A 26,479-nucleotide genomic window follows, 5' to 3' on the forward strand; every position below is an offset into this window, starting at 1 on the left:
TTATGTTTGCCCATTGTAATGCGACTTTCTAAATCCATATCTCCACGATTAGCCACAGAAATGTATGTTCCTGTTTTACATACTAGACACATGGCTTCTTCGTCGGTGCGGCCCTTTTTAAAGCATTTATATCTTTTCTCCAATTCAGCAGTGAACTGACACTTTCTTTTCCCCATAATACATTTAACGTACCAACAGATCACAACAGATATTGTAGAATAGATCACAAGGATTGTGGACAAAAATTATTTGTCTTTAGTTTCCGTATGCTATCACCAACTTCGACTATTGACTTCGACCAGCGATAATACTGTATACTAGTTGTTCCGAGGTATCTGTGGAACGGCAGAGGTGAAAGAAGGTGCGGGGGTGAACAGGTCCCAAAATACGAAATTAAAGTTAAGATAAAATTTAACAAGGTTATATTTTCTTTTAAAGATTAAGAAATAACAAATAGAACAGGTACTCAGTAGTCGAATCACAATTCGAAAATGTACAATTACAATAATTACAGGATTTGGGCTCCGAGAGCCAGACACATAATTCTTGAGCTATAAGCCCAACTTTACAATATACACAATTCAACAAAGGGGCAGAAGACCCCAATCACGCCCAGGAGCACTTGCTCCCAATTACACCGTAAAGCCTCCTCGAGGCGCGCAGAAACAAAATTTAAGAAAGAGCTACCTGCTCTTAAGTTCGGGCCTATCAAAGGCCACTCCAAACTCCACTTTCAAGTTGTCCTCGAAGGACATGAAAACAGGGGTAAAAAAATACCCAACCTACTGAGGCCTATTAAGTACGGAAACAGGTCAATTATATGGCCTCTAAAATACCAACTTGAGAGGAGGCGTTCTTGCACTCCTAATACATTTTGTTTAAAACCTACTTGGCACTAGGCCGTTAATGCAAGGGCTAATCCCATCCTAAAGAGGTGACTTATATGAGAAGACAATTTACATTACGCTAGGCTGGAAGAAACGGTTGAGAAAATAAGTTCACCTCAAAGCAATGTGAGTGAGCTCGAGAGGGTTAAGCACTCTCTATCCCAATTTGTAGTTTAAACAGGAAGAATTGATACCGAGTGTCTTTACATTTTAGAGGAAAGTTACATGGAAAAGGCTTCGGACCTGCCCCGAGAGTTAAACTGCTGAGCTAGCAAGAAAAGAAGTTATTAAACGGCCATTACCTTGTGGATGAACTGCTGCCCGAAGAAAGAGGCGCTTCCCGCCCCCTGCTACCTACTTTACACACTGAAATATGTTACTGAAGTGGCGCGGAGACCCGAAAATCAGCAGTTTATATACTCTCGCGGAAAGTTCGAGGCGTTTCAGGAATGAGAACACCCTCCCACAATAATTTATTGGCTAGGGTTAAGCAACATATCCAAGTTGAAGAAGATACACCTGATTGGTCATAAATTAATTAAAGAAATTCGGGATTGGCTAAATTCAAACCGGGCGGAAGGAAGGGGTTAATATTGCCAACATAAACAATAACTGAAAGAAATTTAACAAAGAACAAACTTATAAACACAAAATATCTTCAAAAACATAGTTCTTTCACTTCGCACTAGGATGCATAATTGTATTTCTTCAGAAGTGCCATCTGGAAGAGAATGTCCACACTTCTTACTACAGGCAAAACAAAAATACATCGAAAACGACCCAGTTCAGAAACTTCAAAATTTACAAGTAGTGACATCTTCTGAGAAACTAGAAAATTAACACAGTAGATAAAGTTTAGACTTCCTCCAGTAGAGGAGTTTCAACTGACGCAAAGTTTGAATTAGCGGCATGGAGGTGTACCACCCGGTACAGACCTCCCCCCCCCCCTAAAAGTCCCTCCAAGGGGTAACACAGAAGAACGTAAACTTTTGTTTCAACATAAGGTCCAAGTTATGATGTTGATATAGAAGTTTATTGCAGAAGTATTTACCAACAAATTTTCTTAAAATGATGGGATCCAGTTTCATAATTCTTTGATTACTATTGATGTAATATCTTTGTGCTTGTAGAGGTTGAAATCAGAAGGGAACTTTTAGTTTTTAAAGTTGCGAAAAAATTTTCTAAATCCACCAGATATTGCAGTTGGATTCAAAACTGTAGTAATTGTTGATGTTAAATGTCCATGTAGCTGATTACATATATCCAAGGTTGATTAAGTTAGATGGCCAGACCGGCCGCTGCTGCTTGTGTCCAGAGGAGGCCGCTCGGACCCCTCAAGTACCCTGAGATACCGCTCGCTCGCACTATGAGAGGAGTAGTGGAGTTGAAGCACGCCGCGCCCGCGGCGAACATGCAGGTCGCGGGCCAGTTACAGGTTGTGCGCCGCACATCAGCCTTGGCCGGGAGGAGGACTCCGGCTCGCCGTACACAGGTTGGCCTCACTGGAGAAGGGCGGGCCCGTACCCTGCCTCAGTAGCGGTACGGCGCCGCGCTGCTGCGGGGGCACTGAAACATAAAGCTCGGCGGCAGAATTTTGTTGGTCCATCATCATTTTTTGAGGGCACAGGCTTTGTGGAGAGGTTGAGGGGCCAGCGGCGTGAAGATATTCATTTCATATACAAGCCACTGTGTGTTATGTTAGCAGGAGACGGGAGCGTGGTAATGGCCGTGGTAAGGACAGGATGGCAGTTTAACTGGTCGGGGAAGGTGTACAATAAATGCTTAAATATAAAGAACATTATAGAAAGGGCAGAAGGCCTTAAAAGTGAAACCCCTCAAAAAATATAACCTTCCTATCTCTTTCAAGATTACATGAAGCAAGTTAGCACAGAAATTATACAGGTTTCACCTGCGACAGGTGAACCCTAAATATCCTCTCGGTGGCTGGATTACTTAACAATAAGGTAACGGGAGTAAGGAAATCTAGAATGATACACGGCCCATGAAATCTGGGGGCAAGCTTGCCCGCGGGAACAAAATTCTTGACCATCACCTGGTCACCTACCTTCAAATTGGTGGGTCTCTGTCCACGATCATATCTTTCCCTAACCTTTTCATGAGACACTTTAAGATTGGCTTTAGCCTTCTTCCAAAGATCTTTAATGTTATCGGGATCTATTGTCTCAGGTAGAATGCCACTCAGAGACCAGAGGTTAGAGAGCGGCGTGTTGGGAACAAACTTGAACATCAGCGAAGCTGGCGTAAACTTATGAGATTCATGAACCGCCGAGTTCAAAGCAAAGGCTAACCAATGCAGGGACGTGTCCCACCTAGAATGATCTTCATGATGATAGGCAATAAGCGCGGACTTGAGATTACGATTAACCCGTTCAGCCAGAGATGGTTGAGGGTAATATGCAGAAGTTGTCACATGAGAGATGGACAGGTCAAAGCAGAATTTACGGAATAGATTAGATGTAAAAGCCTTAGCATTATCAGACACAATATATTGACACGGACCAAAAGAAGCAAAGATTGAATTTAGACAAGTAATGGTGGACTGAGCGGTAGCCAGCTTAGTCGGAAATAACCAGGAAAATCTTGTAAAACCATCTACACATACAAAGATGAACTTGTTGGCATTTCCCTTCGACTGGGGGAAGGGTTCTACATAATCAATATACAGGCGTTCCATAGGGCGCGACGCTTGGTGAGAAGACAACAGGCCTACCTTGGTGGACATGGTTCGTTTACTAAGCAAGCAGGATTTACAAGCCTTTACTAGTTCACGGATTTCACCGTCCATACCCTTCCAGATGAACGTTTCACGAATCTTTTCACGAGTTTTAAAGATGCCTAGATGCCCCCCTAATGGGGTCTCATGAGAGTACTTAGGTACAAGAACAGCTGGAACTACAACCTTCATCATCTTATGCCTCGAAGGGCAACATAAAACACCATTCCTCAGTACGTAAGGGACATGTTCCCCAGAAGAAAGGGTTTCCATTACCGGAGCCAGCGTCGGATCTTCACGTTGGTATTTCTCAATGTCCCTAAAGAGCATGGGAGCATCTGTTAAGAGGCATTAACCTCAGATAGTATGGACTCGGGAGGTGATTAACTATCGACCGGTTCATGGATCTCGACGTCGTTGGAAAACATACGGCTGAGTCCGTCTGCAACAACATTTTCAGTACCTCTGATATGCCTATCATCAAATTGGAAGGCAGAAATTCGGATGGCCCAACGGGCTATACGACCAGTACGACGCGGCCTACCTAAGACCCAGCTTAAGGCTTGATTATCCGTCTCCAGGTCGAATTTGACATGTTCCAGATAGAGACGGAACTTTTCTAAGGCAAATAAGACTGCCAAACCTTCGAGCTCATAGATGGAATACTTGGCTTCTTGAGCCGATAGAGTCCTAGATGCATAGGCGATGGGTCGCCTCCCTAGTTCAGTCTCTTGAAGGACTGCAGCTACCGCCGACGACGACGCGTCGGTTTGGACGATGAATTTCTTCGAGAAATCAGGCATAGCAAGGACAGGGGCATTACAGAGAGCTAATTTAAGATCTTCAAAAGCGGCTTGTTGAGAAGGTCCCCACTCAAATTTGACGCCTTTCCTACGGAGTAAGTTCAAGGGCGCCGCTTTATTAGCGAAATTTGGAATAAATTTCCTGAAGAAATTCACCATACCAATGAACCTGGCGATCCCTTTGATGTCCTTAGGAGGTTTAAAATCACGGATGGTCTGTGTTCTAGAATGATCGACTGCAACACCATCAGGTGACACAATATGCCCTAGGAATGACATGGAGGGCTTAGCAAAGGCAATCTTGGACAACTTCACAGTTAACCCGGCCTTACGAAGGCGGTTGAGAACTTCTCGCAGATGATCTAGATGTTCTTCAAAGGTCTCCGAAAATACGACGACATCATCAAGATAGTGATACAAGTACTCGAATTTGATGTCGGAGAAGACCCTATCTAGCAATCTAGTGAGTACAGCTGCTCCCGTAGGGAGCCCGAAAGGCACGCGGTTGTATTCATACAAATTCCAGTCCGTGGCAAACGCTGTAAGGTGTTTAGACTCTTCAGCTAGGGGAATTTGATTATAAGCCTGATTCAAATCCAAGATGATGAACTTGGCCTTACGAAACCATGAAAAACAAGAATGAAGGTCAGGAAGGGGCACAGATTGTAACACCACCTTCCGATTGAGAGCCCTATAATCAATGACAGGCCTGAAGCCAACTTGGGGTTTCGGGACTAGAAAAATAGGCGAAGAATACGCCGACTTATAGGGCCTAATAATACCATCCTTCAACATTTGATCAATAATTTCTTTCAGAGCCTTCATTTTAGGTGGAGACAGTCTATATGGTGGAAAACGGACCGGAATCGAATCCGTGACCTCAATTTTGTATTCAATAAGGTCAGTAACACCAAGAGTATCAGAGAACACCTCTGGAAACGACTGACACAACTTACGAATACTATCAGCCTGCTCCTCAGGTAGATGTCTAAGGTCTAACAACATCTCATCCTGGGTAGGCGAAATAGAGGAACATGATACAGAATTACACTTTACCAAGGGGATTTTACAATGGAAGCAAACTTGAATGTGCACGACTTACTCTGAAGGTCGAGCACTAGACCGGAGTGAGAAATAAAGTCAGCTCCCAATATAATGGGGCAAGACAAGTGCTTGGCCACAAACAATTTAATTTTCCATGTAAATTTAAAAATACGAATTTTGACATACACTGACTGACAGAGCAAATGCAACACCAAGGAGTGGTCAGAACTTTATGCCAATTGCAGGGTAGACTGACGTCACTGAGGTATGCTCATGATGTGAAATGCGCCGCTGTGCTGCGCACGTAGCGAACGATAAATGGGACACGGCGTTGGCGAATGGCCCACTTCGTACCGTGATTTCTCAGCCGACAGTCATTGTAGAACGTGTTGTCGTGTGCCACAGGACACGTGTATAGCTAAGAATGCCAGGCCGCCGTCAACGGAGGCATTTCCAGCAGATAGACGACTTTACGAGGGGTATGGTGATCGGGCTGAGAAGGGCAGGTTAGTCGCTTCGTCAAATCGCAGCCGATACCCATAGGGATGTGTCCACGGTGCAGCGCCTGTGGCGAAGATGGTTGGCGCAGGGACATGTGGCACGTGCGAGGGGTCCAGGCGCAGCCCGAGTGACGTCAGCACGCGAGGATCGGCGCATCCGCCGCCAAGCGGTGGCAGCCCCGCACGCCACGTCAACCGCCATTCTTCAGCATGTGCAAGACACCCTGGCTGTTCCAATATCGACCAGAACAATTTCCCGTCGATTGGTTGAAGGAGGTCTGCGCTCCCGGCGTCCGCTCAGAAGACTACCATTGACTCCACAGCATAGACGTGCACGCCTGGCATGGTGCCGGGCTAGAGCGACTTGGATGAGGGAATGGCGGAACGTCGTGTTCTCCGATGTGTCACGCTTCTGTTCTGTCAGTGATAGTCACCGCAGACGAGTGTGGCGTCGGCGTGGAGAAAGGTCAAATCCGGCAGTAACTGTGGAGCGCCCTACCGCTAGACAACGCGGCATCATGGTTTGGGGCGCTATTGCGTATGATTCCACGTCACCTCTAGTGCATATTCAAGGCACGTTAACCCCTCAGCGCCGACCTCTATACGTGGTATAGACCCTCTTTTCTTCCGTAGCCGCCGACCTCTATACGTGGTATAGACCCATACATGGTTTCACATTTACGGCTTTAGCTCGAAGAGTTTTGGAGTTATTGATATGCAAATTGTTTTGTTTCCAAGAAGACATTTTCGGGTTTATCAATGTTGTAAATAAGAATTGAAAAATCGTTATAATGTAGTTGTTTCTGCAAGAATAAATATTTGTCAAATAAGTCTGAGCACTAATCTCTTGCTTTTTTTAAAGTCCGTTTGCTTCATTCGTTCCCACAGAATAAAATAAAGAAATGATGATCGGAGAAGTTTGTCTTTTCGTGTGATGTTCTTTGCTCCATTTGTACATTGGGAGTGCGGTTTATTTATTATATTTGTCTTTATTTCTCAGCTTGTAATATTTTCGTAACTCTCCACGAGCGCTCTGTGTAGGCAACAGTTAGTGCTGCTTTCTGTCATACGATACGAGAACCAGTTGTTCATGGTATATATCTCGTTTGAAAGACGTTGTCTCGATCTTTTATCCGAAATATGTATCGAGTTGGTTTGTTTCGTCATAAATATTATTCCCCTCATTCAGTTTCGTCCTGTTGCTTTCGGTCTCGCAGCAGCTTCACCAGTCCGTGTGACGCGCCGCGCTCAGCCGTGGTATGACTGACAGTAACGTGCTTGAAATATTGTATAATTCAGATAAAAGTTTAATCGGAAGTAGTAGTGACAGTATAAGCAGCAGTGATAATGAAATAAATGAGGTAGAAGTGGTAAATGATGAGAGTGACCATGAGGAGGAAACAATACTTGGAAATTTCGTGTAAGAGACTATAGATAATTATACAGGTCAAAGAAAAGTTTTCAACGGTGAATTCTGATTGCTAAATTCTCTAATAATACTCACACAGGCCACAGAGACAAATATTGAGCAATTACCTTATCGGGTTCAGCTGGTGAAAGGTTTGTTTACAAAATACGCTCGGGAGGGAGAGGAACGAAATATTCAAGGCCGGCGCGCATCAGATAATACAGTTCCAAGGTTGCAGGAAAGACATTTTATCATGAAATTAGCACCCAAGAGTTGGAAATCCAAACCTCAGAGACATTGTATCCTGTGATCAAAACACGGCGAAAAGAAGACGTCAGTGTACTGCTGCCAGGAGTATGACTTGAGTCCCTGTCTCAAAGAGTGCTTCGAACTCTATCACACGGAACTAAATTACTAAGGAAATGTGGAACAATTATGTAATTATCTGTATATACATAGTTCTGTCATAAGGAATTCCAAATTTCGTGAAAATCGGGCTACTCTTATACTTGTAGTAACGCTTTAAGTGAATCGATGCATTTCAGTCGCGCGTAGTTGAAATCTCATCCGGCCGCGGAGTAGGAAGCTATTTAAATGGCTGCGACGCTGAGGGGTTAAATGCCCACCGCTACGTGCAGCATGTGCTGCGGCCGGTGGCACTCCCGTACATTCAGGGGCTGCCCAATGCTCTGTTTCAGCAGGATAATGCCCGCCCACACACTGCTCGCATCTCCCAACAGGCTCTACGAGGTGTACAGATGCTTCCGTGGCCAGCGTACTCTCCGGATCTCTCACCAATCGAACACGTGTGGGATCTCATTGGACGCCGTTTGCAAACTCTGCCCCAGCCTCGTACGGACGACCAACTGTGGCAAATGGTTGAAAGAGAATGGAGAACCATCCCTCAGGACACCATCCGCACTCTTATTGACTCTGTACCTCGACGTGTTTCTGCGTGCATCGCCGCTCGCGGTGGTCCTACATCCTACTGAGTCGATGCCGTGCGCATTGTGTAACCTGCATATCGGTTTGAAATAAACATCAGTTATTCGTCCGTGCCGTCTCTGTTTTTTCCCCAACTTTCATCCCTTTCGAACCACTCCTTCTTGGTGTTGCATTTGCTCTGTCAGTCAGTGTATAAGGAACCTAAAATTTCTAATGGAGAAGAATTAGCCGAAACATATTGAACAGGAGATGAACAATACTCAGGAAGTTTACAAATAGATTTCAATTTCGAATACCATTGAGCCGAAATAATTGAACAAACACTGCCTGAATCTAAAAGAGCTGTTACAGGTTCATTATTTAACTCAATTTTGAGAAAAGGTACGGGTGCGGGGGAGTCCGCCGCAATCCTAAGACATTCTTTGGGGCATTCATAAGATGAATTAGAAGACTGAATTTTCCCTGAATTTTCGACCTGTTTACCGGGGGCTGAGCCTTGGGAAGCTGAATTAGTCGACTCAGCCGAAGCCGCTAGTCACTTATTATTAGTGACATTGGTGGAAGTTGCACCAGAAGTTGAGCAGGAGGGGGTGCTATTTGAATTTGGGCTATTCTTGGCGATATGTGAGAAAGCCCCACATTTAAAACAGCCTTGTGATGAACCAGCTCCATTATTTGCCCTACTAGATTTGATCAATGGGCACTTATTACGAAGATGGTCAGGCGACCCGCAAGCATAACATTTACGGGGTGTGACTGGTCGGCGAGGTGGAGGCCGAGGATTACTAAAGGGAGGAGGGGATTCTTCCGCGACACGCAAGGAATCGGCGTATCTAACTCCTTCCGCTGAGACGGCCAATGCTTCAAGTTCAGAGAAGGTTTGCGGGCACGCCGCGAAACACAAATATGACCTATAGGATGGTGAAATGCCTTCCACAATAGCCTGTACAATCTGATCTTCAGGGAAGTGAAGAGCAAACACCCTAGTATAGAACTTAATATCTTGGATGAAATCTGCCAAGTTTTCATCCAACCGCTGTACACGATAATAGTACTTCTGAATAAGCGAGTACCTTGCCCTAGCCGGGATGAAGTTAGCTAGCAAGTGGGCGTGGAAGTCTTCAATAGATGATTGCTCGGCAATGGCTCTTACTATTTTGTCTGAGAGAATACCAATTGCATAGGGATAGATGATTTGCAAAATCGGACATGGAGAAAGAGAAAAAACAAGAGCATGGTCCTGAAACTCAACTAAAAACCTTAAGAATGAAATTACTTCACTGGTGGTATTAACAGAAAACTTAGAGATACCTCTGAGCAACATTGCTAATGGATGAGGCAAGCTGCTGAACCCAGGTGACATAGCAGGTAAAGGTTTAAGTGGCAAAGAAGTTAATTCAGAACGTACATTATTCAACGAGGTACGGCGTTCCGACTCGTTGTCCAATGGGGCAGAGGTTGTTTGAGCTCCAACGATTTTCCTATTGACTTCTCCCTTAGGAGGTTCTTCCTCGCTACCTACATTCACCGTGGTGGGTTGATCCGTTTTGGGAGGAACTTCCCCAGTTAACAATTGGGTAACCTTACTGGACAATTCAGAAAGATTTTCAAGAACCACACTAGCTTCCTCCCTCTGAACGTCATTCAACTTCAGAGACAACAGATCGTTAACTCTATTAGAAAAATGAAATAACCTGGCTTGCACACGTTTAATTTGATTAGGAGAAAGATCATTTTCTTCAAAAAAACTAACTACAGATGCTAGCTCAGTAGTATTGTCAGTGATCGTGGAAAGAGAGTCGTCAATTTCTTTCTCTCCCAAAGTGGGGATGGAAATGGGCAAATCAAGGGACTCTCTAAGCTTATTTGTGTCTACCGCAACCGTGCCTCCAGATTGCACATTTCTAATAGTTAATTCATAGATCAACTCCTCCTTGCGCAAATAGTTAAGATGGAGAACATCGCGAGGGCCGGGCATGATGACAGAACAATTTTGAAAAAGGAAAAGTCAAAAATTCCAGCAACTGAGAAAATAGAGTAGTAATCAAAGCAATGTCTAGCCGTCAAAAGGGGCTAAATTGAGACCCATTCAACCACGCTCCGCTACCACTTGTTCCGAGGTATCTGTGGAACGGCAGAGGTGAAAGAAGGTGCGGGGGCGAACAGGTCCCAAAATACGAAATTAAAGTTAAGATAAAATTTAACAAGGTTATATTTTCTTTTAAAGATTAAGAAATAACAAATACAACAGGTACTCAGTAGCCGAATCACAATTCGAAAATGTACAATTACAATAATTACAGGATTTGGGCTCCGAGAGCCAGACACACAATTCTTGAGCTATAAGCCCAACTTTACAATATACACAATTCAACAAAGGGGCAGAAGACCCCAATCATGCCCAGGAGCACTTGCTCCCAATTACACCATAAAGCCTCCTCGAGGCGCGCAGAAACAAAATTTAAGAAAGCTACCTGCTCTTAAGTTCAGGCCTATCAAAGGCCACACCAAACTCCACTTTCAAGTTGTCCTCGAAGGACATGAAAACAGGGGCAAAAAAAAAAAAAAAATACCCAACCTACTGAGGCCTATTAAGTAAGGAAACAGGTCAATTATATGGCCTCTAAAATACCAACTTGAGAGGAGGCGTTCTTGCACTCCTAATACATTTTGTTTAAAACCTACTTGGCACTAGGCCGTTAATGCAAGGGCTAATCCCATCCTAAAGAGGTGACTTATATGAGAAGACAATTTACATTACGCTAGGCTGGAAGAAACGGTTGAGAAAATAAGTTCACCTCAAAGCAATATGAGACGGAGCTCGAGAGGGTTAAGCACTCTCTATCCCAATTTGTAGTTTAAACAGGAAGAATTGATACCGAGTGTCTTTACATTTTAGAGGAAAGTTACATGGAAAAGGCTTCGGACCTGCCCCGAGAGTTAAACTGCTGAGCTAGCAAGAAAAGAAGTTATTAAACGGCCATTACCTTGTGGATGAACTGCTGCCCGAAGAAAGAGGCGCTTCCTGCCCCCTGCTACGTACTTTACACACTGAAAGATGTTACTGAAGTGGCGCGGAGACCCGAAAATCAGCAGTTTATATACTCTCGCGGAAAGTTCGAGGCGTTTCAGGAATGAGAACACCCTCCCACAAGAATTTATTGGCTAGGGTTAAGCAACATATCCAAGTTGAAGAAGATATACCTGATTGGTCATAAATTAATTAAAGAAATTCGGGATTGGCTAAATTCAAACCGGGCGGAAGGAAGGGGTTAATATTGCCAACATAAACAATAACTGAAAGAAATTTAACAAAGAACAAACTTATAAACACAAAATTTCTTCAAAGACATAGTTCTTTCACTTCGCACTAGGGTGCATAATTGTATTTCTTCAGAAGTGCCATCTGGAAGAGAATGTCCACACTTCTTACTACAGGCAAAACAAAAAATACATCGAAAACGACTCAGTTCAGAAACTTCAAAATTTACAAGTAGTGACATCTTCTGAGAAACTAGAAAATTAACACAGTAGATAAAGTTCAGACTTCCTCCAGTAGAGGAGTTTCAACTGGCGCAAAGTTTGAATTAGCGGCATGGAGGTGTACCACCCGGTACACTAGTCAGAGACTACAGGAATTTAAAAAGTTCAAGCTGCAGCTGAAGTCAAAGGTTATAGAATAAGCGAGTCTATAAAGTTTATGAAAATGGGTTTCCAGTTGGAAAAAATGTATTTTAACATTATTAGACAAAAATATGGACAATCAGCAAATAATTAAAAAGTAAACACGGACACTAGGACAGACGCTAAAAATAAGGGCATGTCTTGATAAATACGGACGTCAGGTAACCCTACCATGTATAGTTGTGATGTGTAGCTTGTAGATGTTCGTGGATGTTTATATTGGACTCATCACGTGACGATTAGTATTGGTGTTTGTTTTATTTTGTTTTGGGAGTAAATTCTAGTAGTGCAAATGATAGTAAATCTTATCTGCAAAGTAAGGAAAAACCTGGCATGCTACCCAAATTTATTTTCAAGGTTAAATAGTGGCAAGTAAGGTAATGAAACAAGTTTGAAGCCTCGTCAGCCTGATGACTTGTCTCCTTGTGAGGAGTTCTTTCATGCTGTACAAAATCAATTATACTCCTGTAAATCTTTACCATTTTGTGTTTCAATTCCACTGTTAAGCTAAAGGTTAAAGTAAGAAACCTATCACTAATGCATCCGTTACTGCAAGCGATTAAGAGTGCATTATTTTTTTCCATTATCAATATTTATGCACTTCAGCTATTATACTGAACGGGATTGATCATCTTTGGTATAGTTTTCTCTCCTTGTGCACTAGTGAACTCTCTCGTCGACTGGTATTCTCTACACACAATTCAAAATGCAAGAGAACATATTTCCGTAATAAATGTGTAAATAATGTGGCCAACAGCGGTGGTTAACTTGTTAGAAATAAAGGCTGAAGTAAACGATTGCTTAATTTTAATGTTACGTACTGAAATTAAGTAAGAATGTGATACACCTCAAAATACGGCACAGAGTGGATGACCGATTTCAGAGGTTAATTAATTCAGTAAAAACTAGTTGGGGCGTTTCTGCAGAGGACAGGGAAAGAGCATGTGTTAGGCGAGAAAACATACTATTGAATATACGAATAAAAACTATGTAACAGGGATATGTAAACATTGGAATTATTTTTCAACATGCGTGCATTTTACATCGTGTATGTACTGGTACAGTGAAAGATATAGGCTATCTACAGTTTCTAAAGATGAGATGAGAGTATTAAAGGTGCGGTTTCCTATGTGCAGTCATCGCTTGCGATTGCTGCATGCGTTGGACGCATGGCCTTGTCAGTTTCCATCGTGCAGTTGGTGCGCGCGCCTCAGAAGGGCCTGTCTACTCATGCAAAGCCGAGTGTTGTGACACAAGCTTGGTTGTACATATTAAAACAACAGGAAATGGAAGACAGTATCATGATGGAAACAGAAAGAAACAGAAGGAAGAAGGTAGATAATATGTATTTAAGGAGAAACGAGGAAGGATATCATTCCAATTTAATTTCCAAGCACCTACCAGACAATAAAATAAAGTTTCATCATTTTTTCGTTTAACGAGGTATCAGTTTCAATTTGTATTGTCTGCATTTAAAAGTTACATAAAGAAACTTCTGTCTAGAAGAGTGAGAAGAGTAATTTCACCCGAAGAGAAACTTGCTGTGACCTTGAGGTAAGAAATTTTAATAAGAGAATACATTATTTTAAAAGTCACCACCACACGCAATTAATCCAATATTATCTGCTTTTATTTATAGAATATTCAATATTAGACATGTTCATAAAAACATAAAATAGACTATCTCAAAGAGTGGTTAATTTATACAGTTATATGACAATAATTTGTGAATTAATTATGTCTGGTGATGGCTTATTTTATATTTATATTTCATTGCTTTGACAGGAGTTGGAATTATATGGTAAATTAAATTAGCATATTATAATTGGACAAAAATACTTATTATTGCTCGTTGAAGGGAATACAGTAACACCATTATTGGTAGGTACCCTAGCTTTAGTCTCCAGCTCCATCACCACTTGAAGATGGCACAACTTGGCTTCAGACTAAATAGTCTGGCAGTTTTCTTACTGACAGAGCCAAACTTTTATAAAAGAGGTCTATTTTGTCATCCTTTTGCACTTTGGTAATAGACTCCAGTAACTGCAGCCTTTCTTTACGCGATTGGTCGAAAAAGTTCTCAAAACAAATCCTCTCAGTTCTTGGCCATTTTGTTTTGTTTTTGCCACTGCTCAGTGTTTCAAGAGACGGATCTTTGTTTGGTGCAGACCGCACGTCTTCTAGGAATGGCCTTGCCATTTCTTCCATATCTTGGGAATCTGCAGCCTCAATGCTTCCAACAGTCGTCCTTTCCGACTCCACAAATTAAAAAAAAAAAATTGAGAAATGGAGCCAAATGCCATTTCCGCTTTGCCTGTGCCCTTGATCCCATTCCAAGCTTCTCCTCCTCGTTCTGCCTCTTCCAGGTATCTCGAATGGATTGCCACCTCTTCTTGCAGAATTCACCTATAAAGCAATAAAAATATACTGCATACCGGTAACCTCTTTGCGTGCTTAATACTAATTTTCCATAATTTTCATTTCATATCATGTGTGATTGCAATTCTTATTTATGAGCCTTTACTTGTATTACCTATTTAATTCTATTTTCCAGTTACATAAAATGTATTTGAATGAATAATAATAACAATAATAATAATTAAAAAAAATTAACAAAGCACCTATACTGTTATGTTATCCTCTTTTGCAGGTACTTAGCAACAGGAGAAGCCTTCCATTGCCTGAAGTACGCTTTTAGAATTTCTCAGTTACACAAGTTTAATAGTTAAAGAGGTTGTTTCTGCTATTTGTACAAGACTGCTCAATGTCTTGATGTCGCCACCAACAGAAAGTATTTGGAAGTCGAAGGCAACTGAATTTAGGGAAAGACGGCAATTTCCTAATTGTGTCGGAGCAATCGACGAGAAACATATCTGGATTGTATGCCCTTCGAAGAGCGGGTCTCTGTTCCTCAATTACAAGAACTTTTTCTCCATTGTTCTTTTGGCAATCGTGGACGCGAATTACAAGTTCGTTGCAGTTGACGTCGGATCATATGAAAAAGGTGATAGTGGAATATTTGCAAAGTCGAATACGGGCAAAAAGTTGTATTCGAACAATTTCGACTTTCCACCAGAAGCAAATTTGCCAGGTTCTGAGAGGGTTCTGCCACATGTAATTGTTGGGGATAAAGCATTCAGGCTCCACAAGAACATTCTGAAACCATTTAATAGGTCCTAGGCAAAGGAAAATTTTGAAAAGGCAATTTTCAATAACCGTCTATGCAGAGCCAGGTGGGTTTCTGAGAATGTTTTTGGTTTACTGTGTCAAGTTTTCACATTGTTTTACTCCCCAATCTGAGTTAAACCTGAAACCTGTGACAAGTTAGTATTAGCTGCATGCTGCCTCCGCAATTTAATTAGGGAAGATTGTCAATCACTTCTGACAGAAAACAGTGAAACAGCTGTGAGGAACACGACACCTCTTAGTAGAAATGGAGGACTCGCCCAGGCAAAAGGATTCCAGGTTCGAGATTCTTTCATGGAATTTTTTGTAGCAGAAGGCAAAGTTGAATGGCAAGAGAGCAATTCAAGGCACATAATTAGACCAAGGATTTGGTACGGACAGCTATATTTTGCACTATACAGTAAAACCTCTTCAAGACAAAAGCTTGTCCGAAGTGGAAATGTTTCACAGTCCCTGTGATTATAACAGTCTTTATTGCATTATGAAATTTGAGTAAAGTGGAATCTGCATAACACGTGAATGGAAAATATATTATTTATGGAGAATATTATTGTATAATGCGGAAAAAATTATTGTGGCAATGAAATCACTTGAGTTCTGTGTTGTACTGTACAAGCACATATTGGCCATGACGGCCACATTATGTTCAAATCGTGATCATATACACAAACTTCGGTGCAAAAGTGATGTAAACCAATTTACCATTCATTCTCACTCTTCCAAACTTTTTAAATTATCATACATAGTTGACAGATGTATTCATAACAAGAAAGAAAAACCACATGCGCGGATGTGTAGCGTTATGAAATATTATTATTATTATTATTATTATTGAAATCCGTGGATCACTTGCATATATAAGTCAAGATATTTGAGTGGCATTCAAGAATAGATATTGATATGTTGTTAATATTTTCTTTCATAATTTTCCGTTTTTTCCGAGGGCAATGCAGAAACAAATCTATCGGAAAGCAAAATTGGTTCCTTATTATTTTGCCTTCATCTGTATATATGTTTTGCACGTAACACACTTTTCCGCTTGTAAAAACGTGTTCCATTTCAATTGGTATTCACAAAGCAATGTTTCCATTGTATGGTATGATTATTTGTAATTTTTATATTTATTATAAGCATATGAGTCAATTAAAATGAGATATTAAAATAAATATATTGTTTCTTGAAAAATATCCATTCAAGAGCAAATAATATACTAATTTTTGTTTCCCATTATTCATACAATGCTGTGCGACTTGAAAACTTCTGTAAATACGTTGTGTAAACATTTTATAAAAATGAAACCATGAGGCAGTTAAAAATAATCACTCACCTGTTTTATCATTGAAATTGGAGGCAGATTTTGTCTCAGGGTACAATACTTTTATAGTCCTGATGGGAGCAGTCATACAGTTCCCGTCTTCCGGAAACAAACTTGATAAATCTCGCCTCTTCATCTTTAGAAAAGCTCATGAGATAATACACGCACACAATCGCTGCACCCGACTGGTATACTCGGCATTGCCCGCGTTTACTGCATGCGATGGTTTCTAGGAGCTGCATGAAGGAAACCAGTCCTACAGCATTCCATTGTAGGAGTCAGGGAGGGGATGGATGCAGTAGCGGTCGGCAGCAGACGCATGCGATCGCTGCACTTAGGAAACCACACCTTAAGGGATGTGAAAAAAAGATGAGAACAAATATGAAAACCTCTTTTACTCAGGCTTATTAAATAAGTGTATTAAAAGGTGTTTAAAACACCAGACAAATATTTGCACTGGAGCCTATGAAAGCATCAGCACATTATTGCAGATCACACTGTTTCTAAAACAAATGTCAGCTGAAGCCTTATATTTCGGACCAGTGGGTTATTAAACATTTTCTTCGACCATGAATTATTTGGACGTTAAACAACTCGGCCAGGTGGAAGAGAATGAAATTGGCTGTTATCTTGAATGCGACAATACTTCGACTGGATAAAGTCAAAACTCGAAGCTGCAAGTTTCAAATTCCACGTCACCGATGAAAGATGCGGATGCCTGTCCACATCTTTGATTTTAAGTTTGCCTTCCATAAGTGCTTTCAAAACCTTTTCTGTATACATAACTAAGCTACCCGAAGACAAATATGCACCATGCTAGTCAAATTAACATGATTACGTTCCTATCCGTAGATAGGCTATCGCTCGACAAATATTCGCTACCCTTCACTGTATCACTCAAAACAGAGTAAATTTCTAACTTCTGAATTGAATGCAAAATAAAAGCACAAACAGGCTTACTAGGTTATTCAGCAAAATCAATGAAAGATGGGGAGTAAAACTGTACTTTCCTGAGGCAAAGATATTGGTTCCCGAAGGCTTTTTCTTGTTTTAGCACAACTTTTCCCGACCTGTCTCCTGTAGCGAGGGCTTTAATCTGTATTGGAAATCACATTCCTTTCAGAAGGGATGACGAGGAGCAAATTCAGGGCTAGGAAAAATGTGCTCATACTAAGTGGTAACAAAAATTCGTGACGCTATAAGCGAGGTATATTTATGTAGAATTAATACGATGTAAATTGGGACTAATTACATTACCAGTGCTTGAAATAATTTTTCAATGCCACATATAAGTTATGTGACTTTTTGAATAAGAAAACTGAAATGTTTGCCACTGAAGCCACTGAACTGATACTGAAATTTTTCAGACTAAAATTGAACAGACGCGTTCATGTTTTCTCGGAATTAGAACAAATCTGTGGAAATCTGTGAACATGCAAGTTTCGAACAAACTGATTGTTGTTTCTTACTGACTTTAACGCGTGTTGGTTTCTTTCCCCGACATTTACAAAAAAAATCTGATGTAACGACAATCCGCTAAAATGAGTACATTTTTTGCCATTATGAAATCCCACTGTAACAGACTTCTATTGTATACAGTATTCATAAGGTGGATACCATTTGAAATTTCCTGTATCACAGGTATTGAGATTCAAGGAAGTGGAGCTGTCAGAATGACCACTTATGGTCTTCCCAGGTATAAAGGGCAATATCTATGTTCCTTTGTCAACCACTGATGTAATTTTTTGGTGTGAATGTGTAAAACCGTAAAGTCACAAAACATGCAACCTTGTGCGTAAAAAACTAAGAGCGTGAAATTACCTTGAAATTCGCTAACGATCATAATGACCGCTCCAGCCTTTCTAGTGTTAAAACGGGTTAAATCGCTAAATAAGCAAGAATGGAAAATAACAAATTGGTCACACTAGGATAGTTCCATTGAAACTTTTATTTAGCTGTACATAACATAATTCCTGTAAACACAAAATGTTATTACTCCATTAAGCAGCAACAATTAGTGTCATGGCATACACCATATTTCATTTCAGTATTTCAGAAAGGAAAGATAATTAAAAATGAAGGGCAGTCACATGAAATATAACAAAAAAATATATAAAATATAAAACAGACCAGCAAGTAAATTTCTTGCTGTTACATAAAAAATCCATGCCAGTAAGATTTTGATGACTGCTATTGATATAATACATAAAGTGAGTTGTGACACAGCAACGATAAAAAGGGCATTGCCCTATAAAATATAGCTCCATTCCACATACTGGTGATAATTTCATGACCACTTGTTCCTGGGAGTGTTTCATGTGAGAATGATGGTAGCTGTAACATATTGTAACAAGGCAGTTACCAAAGCAAAGTGCTGATATTAAAAAACCTCAACTATGTACAAATATTTAAAATATTTTCACAACAACTACTGAAATAAGAACCCAGGAATGCGGAGTTACTAATGAAGAAGCTGTTCGAGAATACGGTTATGAAATGGGTGAAAGGATATTTTCACCAGTGCTCTGGAATTTAATATGAACTATTATTGCATCAAAATATCTTTGACTAAGGAATAATGAGAAACAAATAAGAATTATTTTCATATTTTTACAGCAAAGTCACTGAAGGAAGCATTGTAATTTCACAAATCATAATCTTTGATAACTTTCTTGCAAGTTCTTGCCTGGGTAAATCATTTTTGTGATCTTTTGTCAATACACTACTTTTTATTATAATACCACATAGGAATAAATGACAAACACAAATATTTCATATATAATTTATTATAAGAAAAGGAATACCTTTCGGTATATAAAATATACTTGCAGAACATATTAATGGTTTGGCTCCATCACCCTTACATGAACATACAAGATTTGCTGCAACACAATTGCCAGCCAGTAGCAAATGTCTAGCAGTTTGACTATTTTGTTCCACTGTAGCTAGTATGATGACTTGTGATATCAAAGTCTTAAATAGTCACCACAGCAAATTAATGCTGCAAAAATGTTATGAAATAACTTAGAGGTACGATAAACAAGAGGAGACTATACAGTAAATTTTAAATTTTAATACAGGTTTCATGACTATCTGAAACATTAATTTGTTTACACAATTTTATTTCAAAATAATGAAACTTTGATAAGTTCCATGAAAGTCTTTAATGAGATTTTTCCATTCTCACACAAACACCTCTAGAACCATACCTAGCATAGGACGTTGCACACATGATGTAGTCAGAAGTTTCTTCAAGCAGTTTTTGCTCTAATGGCAGCTCTCTTACCAGTAACAGCCTGAAAAAGTAAATAAATAAATTAAATAAATAAATAAATAAGTAAAATAAAGTAAAAAATATTCAGAGAGGTCAAAAGCAACATCAAAGTTGATACTATGAAGTTTCTGCAGTAGTAACTCAGGGTTAACTGCATAAAAAGCACTGCTTAAGTCAAGTAGTATCGCTACAGTCACACATCATTGGTCTACTGCAAGTCTGATATAGTCTGTAACTCATAGTAATGCTATTGCAGCAGTATGTCCTCAAAGTAGGATTGAAAAGGGTCGGGGGGAAGCTGTGCCAGGTATTTGCCGATTTGTGCATGAATCTGACGGAGAATCAAAGATAGTGTTTTCTGGGATAGGCCTTATTAGTATGTCTTTCCAAATATCATGGAATACTCCATTGGACAGGCAGTAGTTGAATATATAAGTAATAAAAGATGTTTTTTATTAATAGACACTACAATTACCTATCGCTTCAGAAATGATAGAGTACAGTATATGTTAACGTCATAGACGGCACTGAATGACAAATGTTTACCGGTTAGCTCCTCTGTTTCAGTGAATTTGCAGGTGTAATAGAAAGAAGCGAGTGATCAAATAGTAACAGACACGTATATTTAAGTGCATTATTTAATAGTGTTAACGTAGTTTAAAGTATAATGTAATTCCGTGTGCTCAATAAGTAAGTGATTGTTGAATCAGCAAGGGGCGAACCAAGCAGTCCCAAAAAAAAGGAGCGAGTGCGGTAGTGCCAATACTGAGACCATATCTGAGCAGGTGACTCAACTTCAGGTGAAAGAACTGGAAAAGGTAACTGCAATTCAACACGGGTACTACAGAGGAGCTTACCACCAGATTAGACAGGCAGGAAAGGGAAATCGAATTCCTTAAAAATTATTTAAATGTACAATGCGATGCACTGGAACAATATATACTCCCTGCCATGTAAGCTTATATGCTAAGGGTACAATCTTACTCTTCCTCTCCTGTTAATGTTATTTTCTAACTGCTGGGTTTGATTCATTATAACCAACCATACAGTTTAGTGACCCTACTTGCCAACATGTCTTACAGTTACTGTTAATTTTGCATGTTGGCACTATATAGTCAGTTTTATTTGTGACTTGCGAGCTTTATGTATTGCCATTGCCGTATTGTAAAAGTCGCTAGTGTTACATTTTGGGTATAATTAAAGCATATTTTCTTTTTCTGTTTGATTGTAAATCTGTTGGGTAATACCAGGTAAGTAGAATTGTGGCATGTTCGAATAATGCATTTAATAACATAGTTGGTGTGTAATGATGAATGCAGTATTTTATTACTACGATCTTATTTTGTCCATTTCTTATGTATAGAATTCAACTTACGTTGTATACGAAGCAATAAAAATCTGTAAGAAATCTGAGAAAGAAAGCAATGTTATCCCCTCTATAAAGATCATTTCAGTTGAAATGGAAGGAAATTTGGTTATCAACCTAACCTAAGCTAAACTGAACTTGTCTTGTCACAAATTTGGTAAGGTTTGCAGACTTAGCCTCTGTGTATTCTTATTGACTTACAGCATAAGTACATGTAATATTTTTGCTTGTGCGTATTATTACAGCGTGGTTTCCCTTCCGTCCAACAAGTAATAGCAAATTTCAAGAAGGAGCTAAATTACTTACACCAGGCAAACACTGAAGAATATGGTTACAGTAATGCGTGTATTAAAATAAAGGCAGAATTATACAGTATAATATTAAATTGAGCGAAAGTGAGAGAGAGTGTTTATTGCCTTAATTCCTCACTGAGCTTGAAAACCAATGAATATTTCGATTGACCATTTACTTGGGTAAGATAACCTGGATGCATTTGTAATAGACTAATATAACTTGGAAACAATATTCTATAAACCATGGGCAAATAATGCAAATATTGATTATTATTATTATTATTATTATTATTATTATGACCTGTGAGGTATGACATGTAGTGTTTACATCCATTTAGTATTAGTATTATTATTTACGTGGTTGTGTACGAGCCTTATTTGGTATAATCATGATCATATTATTTTTGAGGTTATGTCATGAAACATCTGCTGTATATATATAAATAAGAGTTTAATGTAAGAACACGTAATTAATAGTATATAATTTATTATTACCTGTACATATGATGTATAATCCAATGTAACATTGTGCAACACACTGTGGTAAGTACAGAACAATGCTTGATTGATGCTATGTGTGACTAGAATTACGTAGAGTTTCTTACATTTTAAGTAGGCTACTGGAGACATCCAAATTTACGAGAAAACATGCCATTCTTCTAGAAGCCTGGCCAGACAATGTATATAAAGAGGCAGTCTTGAGGATAGAGTTGAGTTGTTTTTGTGAACTTGTGTTGTGATTCTGTTGACATGCTACGGTAGCATGTTTAAAGGTGGCAGTCTTATACTTAACCTCTGTAGTAGTGTTTTGTTTATGATGGCAGTTTATTAGTTTATGTGCGTATTATGCATAAATAAGTTTGTAAATAAAACAGTGTACACAACTGACAGCATTGCGTGTGTGCATCTTTGTGGATACATCATTGGTGACCGTGATTAGGACACAAGAATCATTTTCGAGTAAATACAAGTGTAAGTGTATCAGAACAAAATGTACGTGATACTGGAAGTGTACGTGATACTGGAAGATATGTCCGTACAACAACTCAAAGACGAACTCGCAAAGAGAAATATTCCGACAAACGCCAAGAAGAAATCAAAGAAGGTGCAGTTACAAGAAGATCTCATTGGAAAATGCGAAGATCCCGAAAAGTTTTTTTTATCGAGGTGGAAGAAACATCGGACTTGCCATCGGAAGAGGAGGTAAATATTACCAACATGTGTTCCAATTTAATGACCATGATGCAGACACTCAATGACGAAATCTCACATGTTGATTCATGTGTTACTTCAAACGTAACAGATCAAATTTCGAAAGTAAATGACAAACTTTCAGACAAAATTTCATCGTCAATTGCGGTCTAACAGAACAGATTGCAGACCAAATTTCGAAAGTAAATGACAAAATTTCAGACGAAATTTCCCAAGCTAATACAGTTTTAACTGGACAAATATCACAACTGTACACGCAGGTTTACAACGTAAAACAATGATTAGAATCAAAAACTTCAACCATAGATCATAAAATTTCATCCCAAATCTGTGACGTCATCAATCAATTAACATAGCAGATATCGGATATCACGTCAAAACTGGGACAGGATGAGCAGATTAGGTAAGCCAGCTGGAAGGGGACATCTCAAACCTCAAGGATGTGGAAATCCAGGTTTCCAGCATAAAACAACAAGTTGAGGGGAAAATTTCTACAGCTGAGGGAAAGTTTTAAGGCCATGTATCTGCCGTTGAGGGAAATTTTGAGAGGCGTGTTTCTGCTGTTGAAGGATGGTTAGAAAACCGGTTTTCGACCATGAAGGGAGATGTGCAGAATGTATGAGAAAGCATCCGCCATGCGGTAGAAGATAGATTAACTCGAACAGGACCTATCGCCAAACCTACCCGACAATTCAGGACGCCTAGACCCTGATATACCCACAAGGATGCACAGGAAATGCTGTCAGTTGGTACACTTATTTAACTTTAACCCTTTGGCACTCAGCCTATATGCAGGTGTTTGTTCGAAGACATTCAAACTAATTTCTGTGATTTTCCAAACCAAATTACAAAAAATCAACATGTGAACAGTTTAATACACATTAAAATAAATCAGACTAATACAGGAAACTATGAGCATTTCAAAAGTGAATATACCTAGGATGTATTGTTATTGGTACAGCCAAAAAAATTATTAAATTTTGAAAATAAATTTTTAAAAAAATATGTTTTTCAGTGACAGAAACATCAGATATTACTGCATCTTCCTTCCTTACTCTGAGATGTGAAAGAAAGAACATTTAATTCTGTATAATTTGATATCAATATTATGTGTGTGCTATAATTCACTCATGAAGCATGGCAAAAAAGTTATTATCTGTACTTGTAACGGTCATCGATGTACGGTGAGCAGCTGTGACTGCGTCATTTCCCACATAATGGGAATCACTTTAGGCAAAAGAAGGTCATTATTACTGTCTAGATCATATGAAAATTCAAGGATATCGGCCTCATTCGGCCTTGAATATGGCCTAGCCATTACGATAAAAAGATGAAGCAAACAAGTGCAACAACGGAGTTATGAAAAGGAGTAAAATTATAGTCTGCGAAGTACAGCGAACACACGATATACCAAAGAAACAAAATTAACTCTAAACTAAACCCATAGCAAGATCAAATTATTGTATTCATAAGCCAACCAAAACAGATCCACGCAATAACTCCTAATAACCACAACAAACATTCATGGTCAACAGATTTCATTTGTCGAAAATAAAAATATTTTGTAGGGCTGGTTGATATATCTGTAGAGTAAAACGCAAATTCAACGCTTTAAGGTACTGTCACAATCAACTGTTACGATTTAACAGCCACGCAAATGACCAAAATCCCTAAATAGGACAGAGCTGACGTATCGGCGCCGTGCGCTTTCTCGTCATAATCTCTCGTGCCAATCTATCAGCACGCTGAGTGAGAAAGGGTTAACTTCACATAAACACACACATAACCTAATCAACTGCTGTCACAAACAAAATACACACATCAACAAACACCCATTTTAACAATTGCCTGTACAGTACATGGAGATTGCAACCTTGAAGCAGTTGACAGCTTACAACCATGTCATCCACAACACGTGGTCATAAATATATCTCCTGTTAAAAAATAAATCCGACTAAACAGTAACTCCTCTCTACTACCAAGACCACCTGCTTATATATGTGCCTGGCCAGGCTTCTAGCAAGATATATTTTTTCATAAATTCTTGTCTACCTAGTACCATTCTGGATATTGCCATGTCTTACACAATACTGGAGCGGATTACACATCATATACAGGTAATAATAAATTATATAATATTAATTACAGGTACTTACATTAACTCATAAATATCTATATACAGCAATAGTTTCATGACATAACCTCCCAAATACTGTGAACATAAACTAATAATAATGATACTAATAAGTGGATGTACATCACAGGTAGTAATAATAATAATAATAATAATAATAATAATAATAATAATAATAATAATAATAATAATAATAATAATAACAACAACAACAACAACAACATATGGTTCGTGTTTGTGGGTTACTGTAATTACATCCTAGTTCGTGAACCATGGGCAATGGCTGAGTGACCTAGTAAGTGATCCTGAGAGTCGGGATACCAGTTGCTATGGAATGGGAGTGGGCATCTCGGACATATTCGGAGTCATGGCCCTCCTTGTGCTCAGGCGGCTAGGACTATACAATTCACCGGTGGTACATAACCCGTTAGAGGAGAGATCCTCACTTGGACTATGTGCAAGTAGGGGTAGCATCCTGCTTCATTAATTTACCGAGCTCAAAACACTTTAAGCAAGCCTCGGACCTATGGGAGTAATGGAGTCCCACTCCAATTTGACAGACGACTGACTCCTTAGAAACAACTTGGCGAACGAAATGGAATTCGATGGGGAGCTATCAATATTAATGGGGCTAATGAAAGAAAGAAGGTAGAACTGGTTGAGTCAGCAAAGAGGATGCATCTGGATGTGCTAGGAGTAAGTGATATTCGGGTGAGGGGAGATGAGGAAGAGATAGGAGATAATAAAGTGTACTTGACGGGTGTTAGGAAGGGAAGGGCCGAGTCTGGGGTAGGGCTCTTTATCAGGAATACCATTGCACGCAACACAGTTTCTGTTAGGCACGTAAATGAGCGAATGATGTGGGTAGATTTGTCAGTTGGAGGAATTAGGACAAGAATTGTGTCCGTATATTCACCATGTGAGAGTGCAGATGAGGATAAAGTTGACAAGTTTTATGAAGCATTGAGTGACATCGTGGTCAGGGTCAACAGCAAGGATAGAATAGTGCTAATGGGTGATTTCAATGCGAGAGTTGGGAATAGAACTGAAGGATACGAAAGGGTGATTGGTAAATGTGGGGAAGATATGGAAGCTAATGGGAATGGGAAGCGTTTGCTGGACTTCTGTGCTAGTATGGGTTTAGCTGTTATGAATACATTCTTCAAGTGTAAGGCTATTCACCACTACACATGGGAGGCTAGGGGTACCAGATCCATAATAGACTATATCTTAACAGACTTTGAATTCAGGAAATCTGTTAGGAATGTACAAGTTTTTTACGGATTTTTCGATGATACAGACCACTATCTGATCTGTAGTGAACTAAGTATCTCTAGGCCTAGGATAAAGAAAGTGGAATCTCTCTGCAAACGAATAAGGGTAGAAAATCTCCAGGATGAGGAAATTAGACAGAAGTACAGGGATATGATTAGTGAGAAGTTTCGAACAGTAGACAGTAAGCAGGTTCAGGATATAGAAAGTGAATGGGTGGCATACAGGGATGCTGTAGTAAAAACAGCAAGGGAATGCCTAGGAACAACTGTGTGTAAAGATAGGAAAAGGCGAAAAAATGAAATGTCGTATGGCTTTTAGTGCCGGGATATCCCAGGACGGGTTCGGCTTGCCAGATGCAGGTCTTTCTATTTGACACCCGTAGGTGACCTGCGCGTCGTGATGAGGATGAAATGATGATG

General features: G+C 39.7%; 1 protein-coding gene across 1 annotated transcript in view; it reads right to left on the minus strand.

Annotated features, from left to right (window-relative positions):
• Positions 1 to 18,421: 18,421 nt before the first annotated feature.
• eIF2beta (eukaryotic translation initiation factor 2 subunit beta) overlaps positions 18,422 to 26,479 on the minus strand; it is a 119,324-nt gene continuing 111,266 nt past the window's right edge. The window contains exon 7 of the mRNA XM_067159744.2: positions 18,422 to 19,802. Coding sequence (XP_067015845.1) covers positions 19,758 to 19,802 — 45 coding nt within the window. The 3' untranslated portion in view covers positions 18,422 to 19,757. The remainder of the gene's footprint in view (positions 19,803 to 26,479) is intronic.

Source organism: Anabrus simplex, chromosome 1 (assembly GCF_040414725.1).
Source record: "Anabrus simplex isolate iqAnaSimp1 chromosome 1, ASM4041472v1, whole genome shotgun sequence".
NCBI classification, from domain to species: Eukaryota; Metazoa; Arthropoda; class Insecta; order Orthoptera; family Tettigoniidae; genus Anabrus; species Anabrus simplex.